The 21,785-nt window shown below is 42.3% G+C and overlaps 1 protein-coding gene and 1 pseudogene across 1 annotated transcript; one reads left to right on the top strand and one right to left on the bottom strand.

Annotated features, from left to right (window-relative positions):
- Positions 1 to 653: 653 nt before the first annotated feature.
- On the bottom strand, positions 654 to 7,728 carry LOC117477787 (annotated as a pseudogene).
- Positions 7,729 to 8,580: 852 nt separating this feature from the next.
- Positions 8,581 to 20,793, top strand: flot1a (flotillin 1a). The gene is made up of 13 exons (XM_034125018.1): positions 8,581 to 8,718; positions 9,175 to 9,238; positions 9,547 to 9,622; positions 10,899 to 10,989; positions 12,536 to 12,679; positions 13,982 to 14,101; positions 15,093 to 15,188; positions 18,186 to 18,338; positions 18,437 to 18,618; positions 19,078 to 19,123; positions 19,253 to 19,390; positions 19,507 to 19,671; positions 20,376 to 20,793. Exons 2-13 carry the CDS (start codon positions 9,196 to 9,198, stop codon positions 20,394 to 20,396), a joined length of 1,275 nt encoding a protein of 424 aa, XP_033980909.1. The 5' UTR covers positions 8,581 to 8,718; positions 9,175 to 9,195; the 3' UTR covers positions 20,397 to 20,793.
- The last annotated feature ends 992 nt before the right edge of the window (positions 20,794 to 21,785 follow it).

Below are 21,785 nucleotides of genomic sequence, written 5' to 3'. Positions count from 1 at the left end.
GAAGAACCTAAATAAACAGACATGACCAGACGTGAAAAAACATGAAAATGACAGACATAATACATAAACATAACTAACACATTTGACGAGACACAACAGTACCCCCCCCCCTCTAGGGACGACTCCTGGCGGCCCAGGCTGATCAGGACGACGATCGTGGAAGTCCCTGATCAGAGTCTTATCAATGATAAGTGCGGGAGCTACCCATAAGCGCTCCTCAGGACTGTATCCCTCCCATTCGAAGAAGAAGAAGAAGAAGAATAGGGAGGGATGAAACCCTCTTTAATGGTCACACATGCAGAGCACACAGCACACACACAGTGAAATTTGGCCTCTGCTTTTAACCCATCCTAGTACAAGGAGTCTAGTACTAGGAGCAGTGGGCAGCTATTGTACAGCGCCCGGGGAGCAATGGGAGTGGGGGGGAAGGGGGGTGTCCGGTGCCTTGCTCAAGGGCAGGTATTGATGTCCTCGGCCCCGTTTGCGGACCGCTAGTAGCTGCTTGACCGTGTATACCGGGCCCCCGTCGATGATCCGGGGTGGTGGAGGGGCCTTGGAGGCGGGAACCAGGGCACTCTCCTGAACAGGCTTGATTTTGTGGTAATGGACTTGATCTCTTCCTTCAGCTCATGTAACACATTATTGTTACTTTTTTAGGCATCTTCCTCCACTTCTTCCTCAAAGTCCCCCTCCTCCTCGGCCGTGGCGTCCTGGTACTGCTGGTACTCGGACACCAGGTTGTTCATGTTGCTCTCCGCCTCGGTGAACTCCATCTCGTCCATGCCCTCTCCGGTGTACCAGTGGAGGAAGGCCTTGCGACGGAACATGGCAGTGAACTGCTCTGAGATGCATTTGAACAGCTCCTAGATGGCCGTGCTGTTGCCGATGAAGGTGACGGCCATCTTGTGTGGCAGTGTACTCACCAGTGGCCTCGTTGTAGTACACACTGATCCTGTCCAGCTGCAGGTCGCTGTCTCCATGGTAGGTTCCTGTCGGGTCGATGCCGTGCTCATCACTGATCACCTCCCAGAACTAAACACACACACACACACACACACACACACACACACACACACACACACACACACACACACACACACACACACACACACACACACACACACACACACACACACACACACACACACACACACACACACACACACACACACACACACACACACACACACACACACACACACACACACACACACACACACACACACACACACACACACACACACACACACACACACACACACACACACACACACACAGCATCAGTGACCATGTTCCGACAAAATGGTATTGCCTAACAAGCAACTGTGTGTTGAACTCCATCTAATACTTCTTCAAACAATCAATCTGTCACTCGGCTTTAAACCTTAAACATCCATTTGCTGCTTTTAGTTAGAGGAGTTATTCAGTCACAGTTCTGGAAACTTTTCTCAGAAAAAGGTGTCTTGGTGTTCAGATTAAGGCAATAACTTCAGGTCTGAGGCTAAAGAAGAGCTTGGTTTATAATCTCTCTCCTGTCCTCTGTGCTTCCAAATGTCACGCTCTCATCTGATTACCTTCTGCGCTCACAAGATCACCTAAAAACAGCTACATGTTCTGCAAAACAGCTGTTTGTGTCTGTGAAAGTGAATAAACAAGGTGTTCTGCAGTCAACAGTCACCTTGTGATGAACTGCAATCCCTTCGTCAGTATTCTCCAATTGACATGCCGATTGAAAAGATGCATTACATGGATCCACACTCATTGTATCATGTTTTTGCAGAAAATATTGTGTATAAAAAAGTGCATAGAGCGTCTTGCTACAAGTCCAATTTGTTCTTTCTGACATAAAAGCTGTTTGGAATTTGAAGGGACTGTAGCTTTGATACAGATCACAAGACAGGCAAAAACTATACTTGATGAAATGCCAGATTTACAATTGAACCAAAGATGTGTAATATACAGTATGTATGACAAATACAGAAAGGCCTAATACTATGGGTTGTGTGTGTGTGTGTGTGTGTGTGTGTGTGTGTGTGTGTGTGTGTGTGTGTGTGTGTGTGTGTGTGTGTGTGTGTGTGTGTGTGTGTCCAAGAGATTGGAGGGCAGGTAAATCTTATTTTTAATCTTCACTCTCCATCTTTGGCCTTGGGCAAGGATATAAAAGCACTGAACAATGACATCATTTACTAAATGAATCACTTACATTGACTGATTCTGGCTTAATATACATGTGATGTACATTTGGGTTTCACACTAGCACTAAAATGTGCAACAGGAACAAGTACAGAAACCTGTTTGAAGTAACATTGTATTGTATCTTTAATAAGTTATACGTCAGACGTTAGCAACATATTTAGGTTGGATTGGCTAAGTGAGTGAATTCAAGCAGAGTTAATCCATTGTGAAATGAGGATGACCTCAGCCTCACTAAATCCTCTGTAAATACTTGTTTTCACAGATCAGGGCCATCGAGTCGTGGAGTTTGAGTCACCCCCATATGTTGAGTTACCCCGCATACAACCCCAGCACCAGCATTATCATGCTCTGCGATACATACATATGTAAATAAATGAGGGTTGTCCGGTGCCTTGCTCAAGGGCACCACGGCTGGGGGTGAACTGCCGTAAAGGGGTTTCTCGCATTTTCCCCTTTAAACTGTGGGGTTTTTCTCTGGAAGTTTTTCCTTGTACGATGTGAGGGTCTAAGGACAGAGGGTGTCGTATTGTCATACTGATATTCTGTACAAACTGTGAAGTCCACTGAGACAAATGTAACATTTGTGATATTGGGCTATATAAATAAACATTGATTGATTGATTGATTGATTGAACTGGGACCTCTCCAAGCAGCAGTCCACACTCCATATTTAGATCTGTTCGGGGACTTGAACCGGCAACCCTACGGCTCACAGTCCAAGCCCCTACTGACTGAGCCACTGCTGAGTCAAATGTTTTTGACTGACAGTGGATGTCTAGGAACTGAAGTGCAGAAACACCACAGGACGTTTAAAGAGCTGCATAATAAATGTCGATAACATTATTTTAATTTAGCAGATAATTACTTTATCATTTTAGTGCCATGTGTAAACAAGGTTTATTGAGTTTACAGTGCATGTGAGCAGCTATTTAAATGACCTCTTCTGTGCTCGCAGACACTGATCCACTTGTTATCTCCCCCACCCCTCCTTACAGCCCCCTCCTGCTGCGTTCCTCCGCACTGCCTCAGCAAATTTCTCCTTTCTTTTCTCCCTCTTGTTTTCTACTTGTCTTTTTTCCTCAGGGACAAAGACCCTGCCCTCCAGGCGGCCGACAGCAGCTGGTCCTGCGCGTCTGCTGCAGTCTGGCCCGCTTCATTAATCGCGGATAAACATAAGACACTGTTTTGTCAACAATTCCTAATGTGTGAATTGTTACTGCATTCATATATGATTAGTTCTCATCCCAGAAATCCTATTGGCTGTTCTTTCTGGTTGGCTATAGTAGCTTCAATCTTCTATTGTTTCACCCACTATATTAAACACTTCAATACAAACTTGTTTAGAGTGCTTGTTGGGCTATGGGTAGACTTTATTGTACTTTGTGGCGCTTTTATATTATTTACTTCACTGAGATCATTCAACATTGATTCTGTCTGTCCCTTTGTATCAGTCAGGTACTTAGAGTAGCTTATCATCCACAATAGGATTAAGTGTGATTCCTGTTTTTAATTTCCATTTTGATTGTGACTTGAATGTTATTTCACAGTTTTACTGATAAATGTGAGCAAAAGCCATGTTAAATGTGTAATAAAAGTGCCAAATACATTTCCTTTAGATAAAGTAGCTTGCACTGAAAACAAATAATGTTGGTGACAAAAAAAAACCTACAACTTAAAAAAATACTAATTTAAGTATTGTTTCTTAAGGGTATAAAGATGATACTTTCTTGTTCAACAAAGATTGTTGTGGAACATTTGCTATGTCTGTAACTAAAAATGAAAAAGACATATTAAACAAGTGATCACATTTGCGATCTAGCAGAGAAAGATGAACACATTAAATGTTGTAATGCAGCGGTTTTCAAAGTGTGAGGCGCGCCTCCCCTGGGGGGCGCCAGAGAGCTTCAGGGGAGGCGCAGCTTGAGAAAAAGAACAACGAGAAAAAGACGAGTAAAGTGACACTTGCACACTTTTGGCTGTCTGTGGAGACTGTGGGTTCCCGAACCTCGCCAAAATGGCTGTAAAAGTGCTCATTCCCTTCACCTCCACCTACCTGTGTGAGTGCAGGTTTTCCGCATTGACTTTGATCAAAAGCAAGTGCCGGTGAAGGCTGCAGCCAGAGGATGATCTGCGTTTATTCCTGTGTGCATCTCATACCCCTTTCACACCAACGGTGTTTCAGGGCCGGTTCGGTGCTGGTGCTTGAAAAGCACCGGGTTTTCCTGTTCACACCGCAGCGGAGCAGCGTCATAGCTCCGGAATCCGGTTCGTTTCGAGCACCAAAAAGTTGTCCGTCTAGAAGCAAGAACCGCATACGTCACGTTTACGTCGGAGGGGGGCGAGATTAACCTGAGCTAACACTTAAGGCGAGTACGGCAAATAAAAGTTGTAACAAGCAGTAGTGCTGAGCAAAGTGACTAGAACGCAACCACACACTTGTTAAAAAAAACACACTTTATAAAGTCAGGCAACACTAACCAGGCTTCGTGTGATTCTGTTTATTTGTACCTTACTTTGACCATCCGTTCGCTGTTATTGATCATTGTGGAGAGCAGGCAGACGTTTGTTATTATAGCAGCTATCGGATGGAATCAATACATGGGCTGCACAGGTTGTCATGTCCGACTATCACAAGTAGAATCATAATGAAAAATACGTCGGTAAAATGTGCCTGTAGAAAACTGCTTAGCAAGTAGTCAGTTTAGCTTCGGTTGCTATGCTAACATCACCCATGTTATACCAGAGAAACTTTCATAACAGCGTTGTGATGCCAAACAGCGTCAATTCAGACTGACACCAAACAGCGTCAATTCAGACTGACACACATTCACTTAAGGGGAACTGGGGATATGTATCAGCTGCTTGTGTGACAGTCAGACAGTGAATACTTTAGAGCCGTGTGAGCTAACCCGGAGCTAACGGGAGAATACACTCCCGTTGAAGAGCAGCCGGCCAGCACTGCAGCGGTCGGTAAATGCCGCTGAAACACATTAATAAACAATGAACCACGGCACTCTGGAGAAAAGTATAAGGTTGGAGAAGTCGTTATTTAATTTAATCTGGCTTCGTATGATTAAAAGCAACGCAGTCCCCGGCCCGTTGTTGTTGTGAAGTGAGCTCCGGCGTTGGGGAGAAACTCAGCGACGTAAACTGTGACGTCATGACGCAGCAGCGGCAGCACCAGTCGGGCTCTGAGCGGTGTGAAAAGAGCCGGCGCTAAACCGAAGAACCGGTTCTGAACCAGAAAAGCTCTAGCACGGAGCTTGAACCGGAGTTGCGTTGGTGTGAAAGGGGCAAAAGACGCAGACTCATTGTTCCCACTAAAGTAGGGGTGAGTGTAATAAGGAGGCAAAGTTGACGTTCAGTGTGTTGCCGGGAGCATATAAGGATTTATCCACGATGTTGAAAATGTAAATTTAAAAAAAAATATATGTGTTGAGAACACCGTGCGAAAATATACGGGTCGTGCTGCAGCTAGATTTGCCTGTCCTCTGAAGGTGTCAGCGACTGACATGCAAGGAAGAACGGCTGTCCACAGGCTGTTCCAACTTTAACAACTTTATTAACTTCCATGGTAGTGAATTGAACATGCTATTGTAATTGGGTGTGTGGTATATTTTCATGCACGCACACGCATGTTCCACAACACACTGAACAACACTCAATTGTCCGATCGCTACTACCCCTTTCACACCAACGGTGTTTCAGGGCCGGTTCGGTGCTGGTGCTTGAAAAGCACCGGGTTTTCCTGTTCACACCGCAGCGGAGCAGCGTCATAGCTCCGGAATCCGGTTCGTTTCGAGCACCAAAAAGTTGTCCGTCTAGAAGCAAGAACCGCATACGTCACGCTTACATCGGAGGAGGGCGAGATTAACCTGAGCTAACACTTAAGGCGAGTACGGCAAATAAAAGTTGTAACAAGCAGTAGTGCTGAGCAAAGTGACTAGAACGCAACCACACACTTGTTAAAAAAAACACACTTTATAAAGTCAGGCAACACTAACGTGTGATTCTGTTTATTTGTACCTTACTTTGACCATCCGTTCGCTGTTATTGATCATTGTGGAGAGCAGGCAGACGTTTTGTTTGTTATTATAGCAGCTATCGGATGGAATCAATACATGGGCTGCACAGGTTGTCATGTCCGACTATCACAAGTAGAATCATAATGAAAAATACGTCGGTAAAAAGTGCCTGTAGAAAACTGCTTAGCAAGTAGTCAGTTTAGCTTCGGTTGCTATGCTAACATCACCCATGTTATACCAGAGAAACTTTCATAACAGCGTTGTGATGCCAAACAGCGTCAATTCAGACTGACACCAAACAGCGTCAATTCAGACTGACACACATTCACTTAAGGGGAACTGGGGATATGTATCAGCTGCTTGTGTGACAGTCAGACAGTGAATACTTTAGAGCCGTGTGAGCTAACCCGGAGCTAACGGGAGAATACACTCCCGTTGAAGAGCAGCCGGCCAGCACTGCAGCGGTCGGTAAATGCCGCTGAAACACATTAATAAACAATGAACCACGGCACTCTGGAGAAAAGTATAAGGTTGGAGAAGTCGTTATTTAATTTAATCTGGCTTCGTATGATTAAAAGCAACGCAGTCCCCGGCCCGTTGTTGTTGTGAGGTGAGCTCCGGCGTTGGGGAGAAACTCAGCGACGTAAACTGTGACGTCATGACGCAGCAGCGGCAGCACCAGTCGGGCTCTGATCGGTGTGAAAAGAGCTGGCGCTAAACCGAAGAACCGGTTCTGAACCTGAAAAGCTCTAGCACGGAGCTTGAACCGGAGTTGCGTTGGTGTGAAAGGGGCAGTGTCCTTGCGATCTTGTTATAAGTTGAGACCATTCGGGCTTATTCTAGAGGGGTGCAAGGAATAGTCCAAGTAGTGGGGGAGTTTTATACAACATGTTTAAAACATAAAGATAAAAATGTTTTAAAAAGTTATTGTTTAATGTTTTAAGGAGGTGATGCTACTCAGCCAATCATATCGGTGCACTCAGTGAGTCAGCACGATAGATTCAAACACACACACAGAGACGAGACAAGAGGAGAGAAACAGTCTTCATTTGATCTTACTGGACCTCTTTGAAATGCAATTGAATACCCCTGCATTATAGCAACAACAACAATAATAATAATAATAATAGCAATAATAATTGGGAGGGGGGGCGCCGCTGTTCTTATGTTCTCTGAGGGGAGGCTCACCTTCCCACACTTTGAAAACCCCTGTTGTAATGAGTCTATGAAACAACAGGATGGAGTGCAAATAAAGGGCCATTATATCCTTACAATAAATAATATACAGGTGTAGATATTTATGGTGAAGCAGTTGATTTTTTCTCATAACATACAACAAAAGAAAGGCCTCTTTAAAAGTGTTAAGAATGCCATTTACATGTCTTGACAAGAAAGCAACTAACTAAGTTGCAAATCATGAAAAAAAAAAAAGGGTTGATGTTTTTCTTACCTTTGCACCAATCTGGTTCCCGCACTGGCCGGCCTGGATGTGCACAATTTCCCTCATGATGGCTGTAAGTTGGTGATGAGTAAAGTGTTGGCAGAGATAGAGGTGCTGCTGACCCACTGACAGGCATGCTGAAGGCTGCACGGTGGGACAATCCTGCAGGCGGGGCTAAAGTGTTGGGATGCGGCCGTCACTCTGAGCACGGTAATGATTGGCTGATGTTGTTGGAGCCCCGGTGCTGATTGGCTGAAAGGACAGAGTTTTTGCTAAAGGGGTTTCCTTGTCTTAATGGCAAGGAACGGAAAAGAAGAAGGATTTTGTCATCACTGTCCCGTTGGAGCCTATATGAAGCATAAGTTTGATGCCCTGCTAAATTAAATGAAACAATAGAGTAAAGAAGAATAGAATGGGTAGATAATTTTATATTTTATAATGAAGAAAATAACTTGTCAACCTGATTTTGGCGTCGTAGCCTATTGTGTATATTTTAGATCACCCTAAGTTTTTCTGCACACTTTTTTTCCAACTTTGTATAGCAAAGTGCATACAAACCTAAATATACACGATACAAACAAGTCAAGGAAAACCTATACAAATACGTTTGTGGGGGTTCAATAATTACTCATTCCCAAAAGCAGTGTAGACGTTTGAATACCAGGCTTTTACTTGTTATGGGGTATTTCTACAATTATGTAATGCTACTTTGGTTTAAGTACAAGATTGTAGTACTTTTTACACCACTGTTTTAAGAAGGGAAGCACATGAATGGAGCAAAGCACTGAACATGCTTCCCAAAATAAACAGTGTGTTAGTTGCAGTTCTCCACTCCGCCACAAGAAGGCGGCCGCTCACAGGGTGAGAGATGGCGTGCTGAATAAAAACCGCTGAGCTGCAGTGTTGTGTTCACGGACCGCTTCATCTCAGCTGCTGTCAAACGCAAATAAACGTCACCTGGGACTAAATTACAATAATTGTTCCCAAAACAGACCGCTATTTATTCCACCATTATCACCTTACTCTACATAAACTACATCATTTATTTTCTAACCGGTAAGTGTGTCTCTATTTGACGTCTCTATCCACAGCCATTGTCGATTGTAAACACACATATGGTAGTAAAATTGATTGACTTAATGGTTAAACAGCTAGCCGCCAGCAAAATGCACATAGTAATATAACACACATGTAAGCGTTACTCTCTTACTGCTCTAATGTGTGGGGTTTCCAGTTATTTCAGTGGCTTTTTGTCCATTTTTACTGCGTAACATTTGTGTAAATGACATTCTATCCATGCTGGTCTGCTCTCAGGTACCCAAGCCAAGTTACAGTACAAACAACATAGGCTACTTTTTGAGGCCTTATATTTTTAATATAATAATGCAAATGTGTTTGTATAGAAGATGTCCAAACACTTATTTTATTAAATTGAGTGTTTGCAAGGTGGGAATTTAATAGTGACTCAGTATTTTTCTTTTGTTTTATTCCACAACTTTCTTTCCTTTTCAGTTTGAAAGAGGATCAGCCATCATGTTCTACACCTGTGGTCCCAACGAGGCTATGGTGGTGTCCGGTACAATTAGGCCTATATAAATCATCTTTCTTCATCAAAAAAATACCATAATCAAATATGTATCTTTCTTGCTTTTCATTCATTTCCATCCATTCAAAGTGGGGCTTACCAAATATTTAACATTATCTAGTTGATAATTTTGTTAGCAAAGATTAGTATTTCTATTTATCCAGTTGGCTGTCTTATTTTGAAGTAGAACATGCTACAACATCTAATACTATAACAACTTGATGTTGCAATATTTTGTTCACATCACTCAACCTTTGACGTCTGACTTGAGGCTCTGCTCGATCTTTTATGTGTCCCAGGGTTTTGTCGTTCTCCTCCACTGATGATACCTGGAGGCCGAGTGTTCGTCATCCCGTGCATCCAGCAGTTACAGAGGTCGGCAAATATGAATATACTGTTTTCTGTCCATCTTTATTCCTGATATTGGTGCTTTTTCATCTCACGCCTAGACTACTGCAACTCGCGCCTAGACTCTCACGCCTAGACTACTGCAACTCCCTCCTGGCTGGTCTACCTGCATGTGCCATCCGACCTCTGCAGCTCATCCAGAATGCAGCGGCTCGTCTGGTCTTCAACCTTCCAAAATGTTCCCACACCACGCCGCTCCTCTGCTCACTTCACTGGCTTCCAGTAACTGCTAGACTCCACTTCAAGACACTGGTACTTGCGTACCATGCTGTGAATGGATCGGGCCCTTCCTACATCCTGGACATGGTTAAACCATACACCCCAGCACGTGCACTCCGCTCTGCATCAGCCAAAGGGCTCGCTGCACCCGCACTGCAAGGGGGACCCAAGTTCCCATCAGCAAGAACACGTAGTTTTGTTATCCTGGCTCCAAAATGGTGGAATGAGCTCCCCATTGACATCAGGACAGCAGAAAGCTTACACATCTTCTGGCGCAGACTAAAAACTCATCTCTTTCGACTCCACTTCGAGCGATAGAATTACTAACAAAGCACTTATATACTAACAAAGCACTTATATACTAATAAAGGACTGGCTTATCTAAAGCCAGTTGAGTAGCACTTGAAATGTTTTGGCTCTATGAAACCTGATGTACTTATATGATTCTGTTTTCTTCAAGTTTGTATCTTCTTGGTCGAATGCACTTATTGTAAGTCGCTTTGGATAAAAGCGTCAGCTAAATGCAATGAAATGTAATGTAATGTAATGTTTTTAACGGACCTGGTTTGGCAAAGAAGATTAGCTTGCAAAAAGCATTAATATTAATTGTAAAGGAAAGATTATCTTTGCACTACAGGATATTTTATTAAAAGGTAACTAACAAACCATATAAAAGTCATCACCAAATGTGATTAAAATCCCAGGATGATTGATGGACTCCTATTGGAAACGATGGTCATATTCCTCCTCCTTAGCAGATACAAATGATTAGGAGCATAATTTTCTTGTCTAATAATGTAATTCATTTTTTACATAAACCATTGCTTACCTGTTTGTCTACAACTAACATCTCACAACAGCAATTTGATATCGATCAAGCCTGCAGGCAGGACAGGCCTTTTTTCTTTAGCTGGAATCTCAATAGGAGTACATAGCGGAAATAACCTTAATGTATACCATTAGGGCAGTAGATATTAAATCAATAATCATAATCTCCTTTCTGTCTCACCCTGCCTTTCTCCAGGATTTCTCTGAACACGCTGACTCTGAATGTGAAGAGCGATAAAGTGTACACCCGCCATGGGGTGCCTGTCTCCGTCACCGGGATAGCCCAGGTCAGTGTCCCCTCTGCAGAGGGAGCAGCAGGAGGGAGTTTCCTAGGGGGAAAGGTCTAGAGTAAAGGACAAATAGTTCCTTAGGGTCATCAGAAGGGAAAAAACTGTCAGTTTACATCTTAACCCGGATACACTTTATAATAAAGAGGCAAGGTTTGTGTATACACTCAGTCAGTTTGTTCATTATGGCTCATCTTCATCTCTTCGTAAGTTACATTCACCAAACAAGGCAAATTCATTTATATAGCACATTTCAAAGTGCCTTACAACAAATATTAAAACAGTGATTAAAAGCCAAGAGAAAAAACAGATAGTAAATATGGCAGATGGGAGCCTGTTGTAGCATTTCAAATCTCAGCATTAGTAAATCATTTTCCTATTTGTATGTACTTCAGGCAAATGTAACAACAGATTCAAATATCACAATATCTTGTGACAAAATACCTCAATATTGATATTGCCAAGATTTTGTAGGGGTGACTACTATTTACACAATGAGGTTTTTGATAAATAATCTTCAGGAATGTGGCTGCAATGCCTTAAAGTGGACCTACATGCTATATTTGAATAATATATTGTAGGGCCATACCTATATAAGGTATATTTATACGTTTTATTTTTAAAAATACCAAACAGATCATGCATTTTAGCCATGCCTCATTTCGCTCTATTTTGCTCTCCACCCTGTCTTTGCATGCGCTGCAGCTGACCACGCCCCCCTGCAAAGGAGGGGGCCGAGTTACGAGTGTCGTGTTACCATGCTGTTACCATGCCACGGCAACCTCTCATTCCCCTGATAGGTCAGCTCCTCCGTCCTGACATCAGAGACATTTTCAAATCTGGATCAGTTTTTATCAGATCCGTTGCAGCCCCGTTTTTAGAGATTTGGGTATGGAGGAAAATAGAGAGGGTTGTGTTTTCTGACACTTGGTGAGTTCCCTGGAACACCGGGGACACATATTCATGTATAAAAGACGTACAAAAGTGCATTTTGCATGATAGGTCCCCTTTAAGTGGCTAAAAGCAAATAATACAGAGTCAGGTAAGTACAGAACACTATATTTATTGTAATGCAGCTTTTAATTAAACTTGTGTGATATTACCACTTCGAGCAATAAAATGAAAACAAAACAAAAAAGCAAACCAAAATAAAAACCACTTATATACTAACTAAGCATTTGCATACTAACAAAGGACTGGCTTATCTAAAGCCAGTTGAGTAGCACTTAAAATGCTTTGGCTCTATGAAACCTGATGTACTTATATGATTCTGTTTTCCTCAAGTTTGTATCTTCTTGGTCGAATGCACTTATTGTAAGTCGCTTTGGATAAAAGCGTCAGCTAAATGAAATGTAATGTAATTACAAAATAAATGCAGATATGTAGTCCTCATATTGGTACATTTCAAAGCACTACTTGCTATTATTATGATTGTTTTATTATCAGAGTGTCTGGTATTGGTTTGCATAGATAAAGAGCTGCCATGGGGAAAGAACACAGCAATATCTTTCAGTTTTAATATTAAAAATGTTGCTTTTTCCCACAGATGAAGATCCAGGGTCAGAACAAACAGATGCTGGCTGCAGCTTGCCAAATGTTCATGGGGAAGTCAGAAGCAGAGATCGCTCAGATCGCCTTGGAGACGCTGGAGGGACACCAGCGGGCCATCATCGCCCACCTGACTGTGGAGGTAAGGGTGTTCATTAAATGAAGGGATTCAAAAACCTGGTTAAGAATTGTTACCCTGAATCACCTACTAGCTTCATATGCGCCTGGATAAACAATTTCCTAACAGACCGTCCTCAGACAGTGAAAATAGGCCCTTATTGCTCCTCCTCCCGCACCCTCAGCACTGGCTCCCCACAGGGCTGCGTGCTGAGCCCTCTACTCTACACACTCTACACACACAACTGCTCTCCCATTCACCCCTCCAACTCCATTATAACATTTGCGGATGACACCACTGTGGTCGGTCAAATATATAAGGGAGACGACGAGTCGGCATACAGAGACGAGATCCTGAAGCTGTCTGCGTGGTGTTCAGCTAACAACCTACATCTGAACACAAGCAAAACAAAAGAAATCATCATAGACTTCAGAAAGCACCGTCCAGAACCCGCCCCCCTTCACCTCAACGGAGAGAGAGTGGAGAGGGTCTCCACCTTTAAGTTCCTGGGGGTACACATTTCGGAGAGCCTCAGCTGGACAGCACACACCACTGCAGCAGTTAAGAAGGCTGGTGTCCTTCTACCGGGCGACCATCGAGAGCGTGCTGTCATACTCCATCTCTGTGTGGTATGCTGGCTGTTCAGCTGCGGACAAGAAAGCCCTGCAGAGAGTGATTAGGATGGCTGCCCCCTGCCCTCTCTGAAACACATCTCCACCTCCCGCTGCCTCAGCAGAGCAAATAAAATAATAAAGGACAGCTCTCACCCAGGTCACAGACTGTTCTCTCTCCTGCCTTCTGGGAGGAGATACAGGAGCTTCAAGTCACGGACAAACAGACTCTACCCCTGGGCCGTCAGGCTGCTTAACCACCACACTTAATGCAATAACCGTAACCATCTCCACACATATACACACTTTGAATGCACTTTAAAAATGATATACTATTTTTATATCAATATGTTTAACTATTTATTCCCCCCGTATGATTGCTTATGTTGTCTGTCCTACTGCCGTGTTTTTAATGTTATGTATGTCTAGTTTTTGCACACTGGGACAGAGTTGCACTCTGAATCTCGTTGTACTTTTTGTATAATGACAATAAAAGGCTTTAACTTAAAAATAAACTTGCCTTGCCTTGTAAATGTACTGTTTCAAATATGTCATTGTTCTTAGTTGCATTCAGTGAGTATAAGATGGAAAAGCTCATGTTAAAGGTTTGTTTATGTCACATTGCTTCTAACAAGGTTGAATATATGAAATAATACCTTGTATAGTTCTGATGCTTTCATGACCTTGAGAGACACTGAACTTCTTCCTCCTACAGGAGATCTACAAGGACAGGAAGAAGTTCTCTGAGCAGGTTTTTAAGGTGGCCTCCTCTGACCTGGTCAACATGGGCATCAGCGTGGTCAGCTACACGCTCAAAGACGTTCACGACGACCAGGTACCCACTTATCTTCTCATATCTTTATTAATGAGTCTTTTTCCAAATGTATAATTGCAACTCTTTGTCGGCTAGCCCTTCACTAGCCATTTGAATCTGACGTCTACTAAAAAAACGTTTGATTAATGAATGAATTATGTTTATTTGCTGTTTGTTTACTGGGTTTGCCAGGGTCCTTTTATTCTTTTAAACAAATTCACGACCAATTTACCTTCTAATTCAAGGAAAATAATTGCACACCAAAAATTGACACTGGCCATCAACGTGCACATCTCTCACTATTTTTCGCCCCGAGCCATTACAAGCCAAGGCAGGAGGCATTATGTTTGGCCATATGATTGTCAGTGCCTCTCACTCACGTGTACGCGATATCTCTAGGACGCCTTGAGGGAATAGCTTAGACACACACTCGCACTTATGGATAAACTGGTTAGAATTTGAGGGTCAAAGGTCAAGTGTGTGCGATCTCTCAAGGATAGATTGAAAAAAATCCTCCAAAATGTGGCCTAACAGTCCACATGGCCTCAAGGAAGAACTGATTAGATCATCAAACATATCAGTATGTAAACTGCAACTCGACAGGTTGGCGGAGGCATAAGATAAGAGATAAGATAAGATAAGATAAGATAGGACTTTATTTATCCCGAAGGAAATTGTTGTGCCAGAGTTACAAAAATACAATAAACACAGCAGCATGATAATAAAACTGTACACTAACAGTGCAGGAAACATAGACGGTCACATCATTAATGTAAATATTAACATTGCAAAAAAACGTAGTGGCAGATACGTAATTGCACGTTATTATAGAACATTATTAATAATAATAATATTGCACATGTTATATAGCAGAGAGTAACACTGGAAGGTGGTAATTGTAGTGTATGGGTTTGTTAACAGAAAGAGCTGCAGCTAAAATGATGATGTATCTTGGATAAGTTATGTCTCGAATGAAGATCGCACAACTTTAACATCTCTTTCTGGTGCTCAGGATTATCTGCATTCACTGGGGAAGGCTCGAACAGCCCAGGTTCAGAAGGACGCCCGCATTGGAGAGGCCAAGAACAAGAGAGATGCTGTGATCAGGGTGAGATATATCACGTCGCCCCCATCCCACAGGATATTGTTGTTCCTCTCAAAATGTAAATCAGGAGATAAACAGGGTTTATTTATATTGTGATGATCATCTTCTCTGTAGAAATCAGTTTTTAATCATTCCTAAGTCTGTTCTGCTCAGTTAACTGTCAACATTGTTGTTGTTGCTGCTTTTAGATTAGATTAGATTAGAATCTTTAATGACCACACAGAAGGGCTGTGCAATTAATCGTATTTTAATCTCGATTACGATTTTGGCTTGCAACGATTACGAAAACAACGTAATCGAAATAAAACGATTATTATTTTTATTTTTAAAAAAAATGTTATTTATTTTATTTTTTTGGTTTTTCAGTTGAATTATACTTAAAGTTCAGGGTAATCAACTGTTAAAAACATACTGTTCACATTTTTGTTTCAATAAATGGATGTTTTCAAAGTAAATGGATAATCGTTTTTAATAATCGTGATATCAATTATTGACCAAAATAATCGTGATTAGGATTTTTGCCATAATCGCACAGCCCTACCACACAGCCAGGCTGGTGGAATTCGTGTTCAGTGCAGATTATTACAGCTTGTTCCATACAATTCAACATACAATAAAAAGTACAACACACAGCACAGGGCAAAGACATACATCATGACATATATACATAAAGTTCAAGGTGTGGTGGATTGTGATTCTTCATTGGGGTTATTTAGAGTCCATTTAGTGTCCTTATTGCAAAGGGGAAGAAGCTGTTTTTGAAGCGGGTGGTTTTGGTGGACAGTGACCTGTAGCGCCTCCCTGAGGGCAGAAGTTGGAAGACATGGTGAGCTGGGTGGGAGGGGTCAGAAATGATTTTCTTTGCCCTTGTGACAGTTCGTTGGTGGTGAAGTGATTCGAGTGAGGGAAGGGGACTGCAGGTGATTTTTGATGCTTTATTGATGATACGTTGAAGTTTATTCCGGGAGTGGGGGTCTGAACTGCTGTACCAGACTGTGATGGATGATGTGAGGATGCTTTGGATGATGGCTGTGTAGAACTGGATTAAAAGATGTTTCCTCACTCTGTATTTCTTGAGCTGCCGCAAAAAGAATAGCCTTTGGTTGGCTTTTCTGTAGATGTGGTCTGCGTTGGTCTTCCATTTGAGGTTATTGCTTATGTGAGTGCCAAGAAATTTGAGTGAGTCTGTGGTGGAAATGAGTTTGCCGGAGATAGATAGAGGTGATTTGGGCTGTGGCTTTCGCCTGAAGTCAATGATTATTTCTTGGGTTTTTGCTGTGTTAAGTAGGAGGTTGTTTTCTGAGCACCAGATGACTGCTTGATGGATCTGAGTGAGGTATTGTGTTTCATTATTATTTGAGATGAGTCCTGTTATTGTTGCGTCATCTGCATATTTATATATGTTGACTGTGGGGTGCTGAGATGTGAGTTGGTTTGTGTAGAGTGAGAATAACCAGGGGGATAGGACACAGCCTTGTGGAGCTCCTGTACTGAGGTGCAGAGGGAGAGATGTGGAGTTGTTTATTTTGACCCGTTGTCTGTTCCAGAGGAAGCTGTGGATCCAGTGACAGATGCAGGGGTCAGTGTTCATGTCCATTAGTTTATTGAAGAGTTTTTCCGGGTTGATGGTGTTGAAAGGGGAGCTGAAGTCCAGGAACAAGATGCGGGCGTAGGTGTTGGGGGATTCCAGGTGTTGTAGAGTGTGATGGATTGCCAGGTTGACAGCGTCATCCACGGATCTGTTGGTTCTGTAAGCAAATTGATATGGGCCCATGAGGGGGGAGGTGCTGGTTTTTAGGTGCCTGGGCTATGGGTCTGTAGTCATCAGTGGCGGCGCCAGGGTATGGCTGGGGTAGGCTACAGCCATACCAAGAAATGGCTTAGCCCCACCATGAAAAATGATGTTAAAGTAAGCAAAATAAAGTCCGCCAACTCGTGCGGAGTAAATTGCACAGACGGCAAGATTGATTTCAGTAGCCACTTGTCTGGAAATACCGAAGACTAGAAACGGTTTTGAAAACTGTTGTCACGTAGTGATCGTCTTCCCAATAAAACATCTTTGATAATGTCTTCTGGCCAATCAGAATCACGATAACGGCGTGGTGTTGTTGCAGGAAGTCCCGACGGAGAATACTTTTGCTGTGGTACATCTCTATACATCGATACAACATTACGTGTTGATAGAAATCAACACGTAATGAAATAAGACCCCACGGTTTGATGATTGATAGGTGTGTGGGCTGTCTTTCATTTTGACACACAGAACAATGGGGGCTATCCACCCTTATCCACAATGTAAAGTCATTCACACAGCCTCTTCCCTCTTCTCTCTGTGAGGAGCAGCAGGTTCAGCTTTCAGAACAAAGTAACACAAAACTAAAATGGCATTCATTTTTTTAAATGTGTAGTAATAGATTAATTTTTTTTCTTCTCAAGAGAGTACCAGAATGTGTATTTGATGTTAGTATTTCAAAAAATCTCCAGGTCGCCCTTTTTATTTACTACAAGACAAATGTGCCTTTTTATTTCATACAGTTCAATTTGAATTGAGACAGGGAAATAATCTAAACCTCACGCGTGGCGTTTCACTGTCAAGGGGAGCGATATAGCGTGTATGTAATTACATTGCAAATACTGACTTGAGCCCCACCACTGTATGGGTTAGCCCTACCATAGATTACCCAACAAAAATACTCTGGAGCCGCCACTGGTAGTCATTGAGGCAGAATATTTTATTAGACTTGGGTACAGGGATGATAGTGGATTCCTTAAAACAGTGAGGAACTGAACACTGGCAGAGGGAGGAGTTGAAGATGTTGGTGAAAACAGGGGCCAGTTCTGCAGCACAGTGATGGAGTGCCGCAGGGCTGATGTTGTCTGGGCCTGCCGCCTTGTCTTTTAGCATTTTGATCCTGTATATATGATTCTCAAGAGTGATTACCGTTGATCCCTATTTTCCGCCTCCTTCCTCTGTTCCTGTTTCTCTCTGTGTCCCTGCAGGAGGCTCATGCGATGCAGGAGAAAGTCTCAGCTCAGTACAAGAATGAGATCGACATGGCAAAGGCTCAGAGGGACTATGAGCTGAAGAAGGCAACCTACGACCTGGAGGTGAACACTAAGAAGGCGGAGTCGGAGATGGCCTACCAGCTGCAGGTACACAGGAGGGATTCAAAAGAGTTTGTTCAGTGAAACCTGACCGGATTTCAAACTGTACGAAATACTACATGAATCATGTACGGTGTGTCTTCCAGGTCGCCAAGACCAAGCAGCGCATAGAGGAGGAGAAAATGCAGGTCCAGGTGGTGGAGCGCACGCAGCAGGTCATGCTGCAGGAGCAGGAGATCACCCGTAGGGAGAAGGAGCTGGAGGCCAAGGTGAAGAAACCTGCAGACGCTGAGCGGTACCGCCTGGAGAAGCTGGCTGTAGCTCAGCGGTGAGACTCCAGTTCACTAATAGCTGCTCTTCTGAAACTACAGTGAGGTGTTGTGAAGGGCAGGCGGCCTTTCAGTTTTAGTACTGAGATTTAACCCCCTGTGTTTTTGCAATCTCTGTTGTTGAAGGATTATGAAAGACTCTCCCAGGGGAAGGAATTCACACGTTCTTAAATGTTAAAAAAAATGCTGTGAAGTAAAACAATAATTGCCTTTTTAAAATGTAGTAAGGTATAACTGAATGATATGCAAACATTCTTTACAGTTGCAGAAATGATAAACACTCAAGTAAAAAACCTCAAAAAGGTACATTGAATAAATGTACTTACCAACACTGATTAAAAGAAGACGGGTGGAGTATTTTACAGCCACTGACAAATAGTTTTTAAGAAAACAAACCCAATTCACTACTGGCTGAACCATCTGTCTCTATATAACTCTACATTTCTCTCTTTGTCCAGTCTCAAGATGATCATGGAGGCGGAGGCTGAAGCCGAGTCCATCAGGGTGAGTCACAGATCTCTGCAGCTGAATCCATCTCCGCTCTTTTTCTAAATAGTTCAAAGTGGATATCATGTTGGGATGGGAGTTTCCCTTTGTGGTTCCCTAAGGTAGTACGTGCCTTGTCTCCTTCAGATGAAAGGTGAAGCCGAGGCGTTTGCGGTGGAGGCCAAAGGTCGCGCTCAGGCGGAGCAGATGGCCAAGAAAGCAGAGGCCTTCCAACAGTACAAGGATGGAGCCATGGTGGACATGCTGCTGGAGAAACTGCCTCTGGTGAGAGATGGCACCATAATGAAGATCCATAACAGCCATTTACACTTTGTATACAGTATACACCCTAATTTGAACGTTTTTGGTAAACATTTGGTAAGATCTGTGTCACCCACTAGATGGCAGAAGAGATCAGCCGGCCTCTGTGTGAAGCCAATAAGATCACCATGGTGTCCAGTGGGGGGGGGGAGGTGGGCGCAGCCAAACTGTCAGGAGAGGTGATGGACATCATGGTCCGCCTCCCCGCCGCTGTGGAGAAACTGACCGGAGTCAACATCTCCCAGGTAACACATCCATAACTTTTCTGACTCTGGTCTGCTGATACATGTCCTGTCTCGATGATGCAAGAATGTTTAAAAAAGCAGCATTCATTTATTTATTTGTATGATTATTATTATTATTATTATCATGGGTTGATTTAGGGCAGTGAGACCACAGAACTAGAATGAGAGTAGGACAGATATTACCATATTATACCATTCAAATCAACACAACAGGATAGTCTGGGCGATGGGCATTTTTATGTGAAGCGTTGCCATTGCAAATAACTTTTTCTTCCACATTTTATTCACAATTACTATAACAACATTTCCATCCTTTAGACTACACAGAGACCACATCAAAAAACATTTAAACAGACAATACAGAAATGTCACATAACAGAAAAGCAGAATAAAACATGAAATACTAATGTAACATAAATAAAGAATACAGATTAAAACCAACACGGGCAAGTCCTAGTGATGCTTTGTGTTAACAACTAAATTATGATCTTCTCTCATCGTATGACAAATTCATACGAATATTGTTGAGTTACTTTAACCAATGGTGCAAAAAAATACCAAACACACACATGTTGGCAACAACAATATATTAAATTAGTAAGGTTAAGTTATAATGCGTTGAGCATTTCTCTCCATTTATTAATATAAAGAAATGATACATGGAACTTAAAGAAAGATCTCCCTCGCTTGCCCTCTTCCTGCAGGTGACCTCAGGTACCGGCTGAAGAGAAACAGCAGTGTGGTGACCGGACAGATCCACTCCGGCTCTTTGCATGAGTCTGCTCACACTAACAGCCTCTCTCCTCTGCTCCCATTTAGTCTTCAGCTGTGATTCTGAGTTGTGAAAATATCATATTTGATCACCGATACGTGGCTCTATGTGATCTGAAGTACTGTGCTCCTCTGGCTACTGTCACTGTTGTTATCTCGGTTGTTATTTTTATATAGGCTACTGTTTTTTTTTAATTACATTTAGCATAATCACATGACATTCAAATTACAATTCTTCCACATACTTTATTTTAAAAACCCAGACTGTGACTTCATTTACTTTGACTTTACCAGACTTTTAAATGCTTAGGAACAACACCTTTAACAGAAGTGTCTTTGTATCCCATACTTTTTTCCATAACTGCCTGTCCACTGCCTTGCTGCCAAACCTTAAGTGCATCTTAACATGAGTTTGTAACACAAACACAGCTTCATTTCCTAATCCTTCTAACATGTCATAGTCTAATACTAGAACAAAACCACCGCCTGTGGTCATGGCCATCACTCATCCTCATCATGGGATTTGATTAGTGTAATCATTTTTGAAATGAGGTTTTTCAAGTTGTCATGGATGGTCTAAGCCAGGGGTATCAAACTCAAGGCCAGGGGGCCAAATCCGTCCCGCGACTTCATTTTATGTGGCCCCACAAGAGCTTGCAAAGAATATAATATGTTTATTATACGGTTACATGCTACTTTACCTTTTTCTCAGAATTAGATTTTTTTTTCAAAATGTCTCAATTTGGCTTTTCTTTTTAAATCATTTTGTGACATTCTTACTGAAGAGACTTGCAATTATTTGCCCTAGACTTCTGCTTTCAGACGTAGTTAATTATGAAGTTATTGCCCTATCCGATAATAATCCAATGCAGAGGCAATAATGTAATATAATACATTATTTTATATATATTTTTATATGTATTTTTATATAGTCTTAAAGTTACAACCGGCCCTTTGAGTGCAACCATAATGCTGATGTGGCCCGTGATGAAATTGAGTTTGACACCCCTGCTCTAAGCAAACAGGTAATCAAAATGATAATGCAATGTGTTAACCTGTATGCCATTACTACATACTTTCTTTATATCTGTCATTGATTTCTATTTTCTATTTATGTGTTCTCCATTCATACTAACGTCCACTTGCTGAATCAGTGTTAATATTTGTAATAGCCCCTTTGCTCAAAGCATACCAGTATTATAATTTAAAAAAAGCAGTGCAGCAGACCCATGCCACACATTTCTCTGTGACTTAAATTATTAGCAAAAGTTGGCATGTTCACAACCCACCCATATGTCCATCTCCCTTGACTTACTGTCCTATACTAAGCTCTTTAACATGTT

This window comes from Trematomus bernacchii, unplaced genomic scaffold (genome assembly GCF_902827165.1).
Source record: "Trematomus bernacchii unplaced genomic scaffold, fTreBer1.1, whole genome shotgun sequence".
Lineage (NCBI taxonomy): Eukaryota > Metazoa > Chordata > Actinopteri > Perciformes > Nototheniidae > Trematomus > Trematomus bernacchii.
This window is presented reverse-complemented; position numbering and strand designations above follow the sequence as displayed.

What these genes read in the sequence shown, in the direction of transcription:
- flot1a (XM_034125018.1), top strand. Translation starts at nt 9,196, where the DNA reads ATGTTCTACACCTGTGGTCCCAACGAGGCTATGGTGGTGTCCG. An exon ending in TCGCCCACCTGACTGTGGAG is followed by an intron (nt 12,680 to 13,981) that starts GTAAGGGTGTTC and finishes TTCCTCCTACAG; the next exon opens with GAGATCTACAAGGACAGGAA. An exon ending in AAGACGTTCACGACGACCAG is followed by an intron (nt 14,102 to 15,092) that starts GTACCCACTTAT and finishes TCTGGTGCTCAG; the next exon opens with GATTATCTGCATTCACTGGG.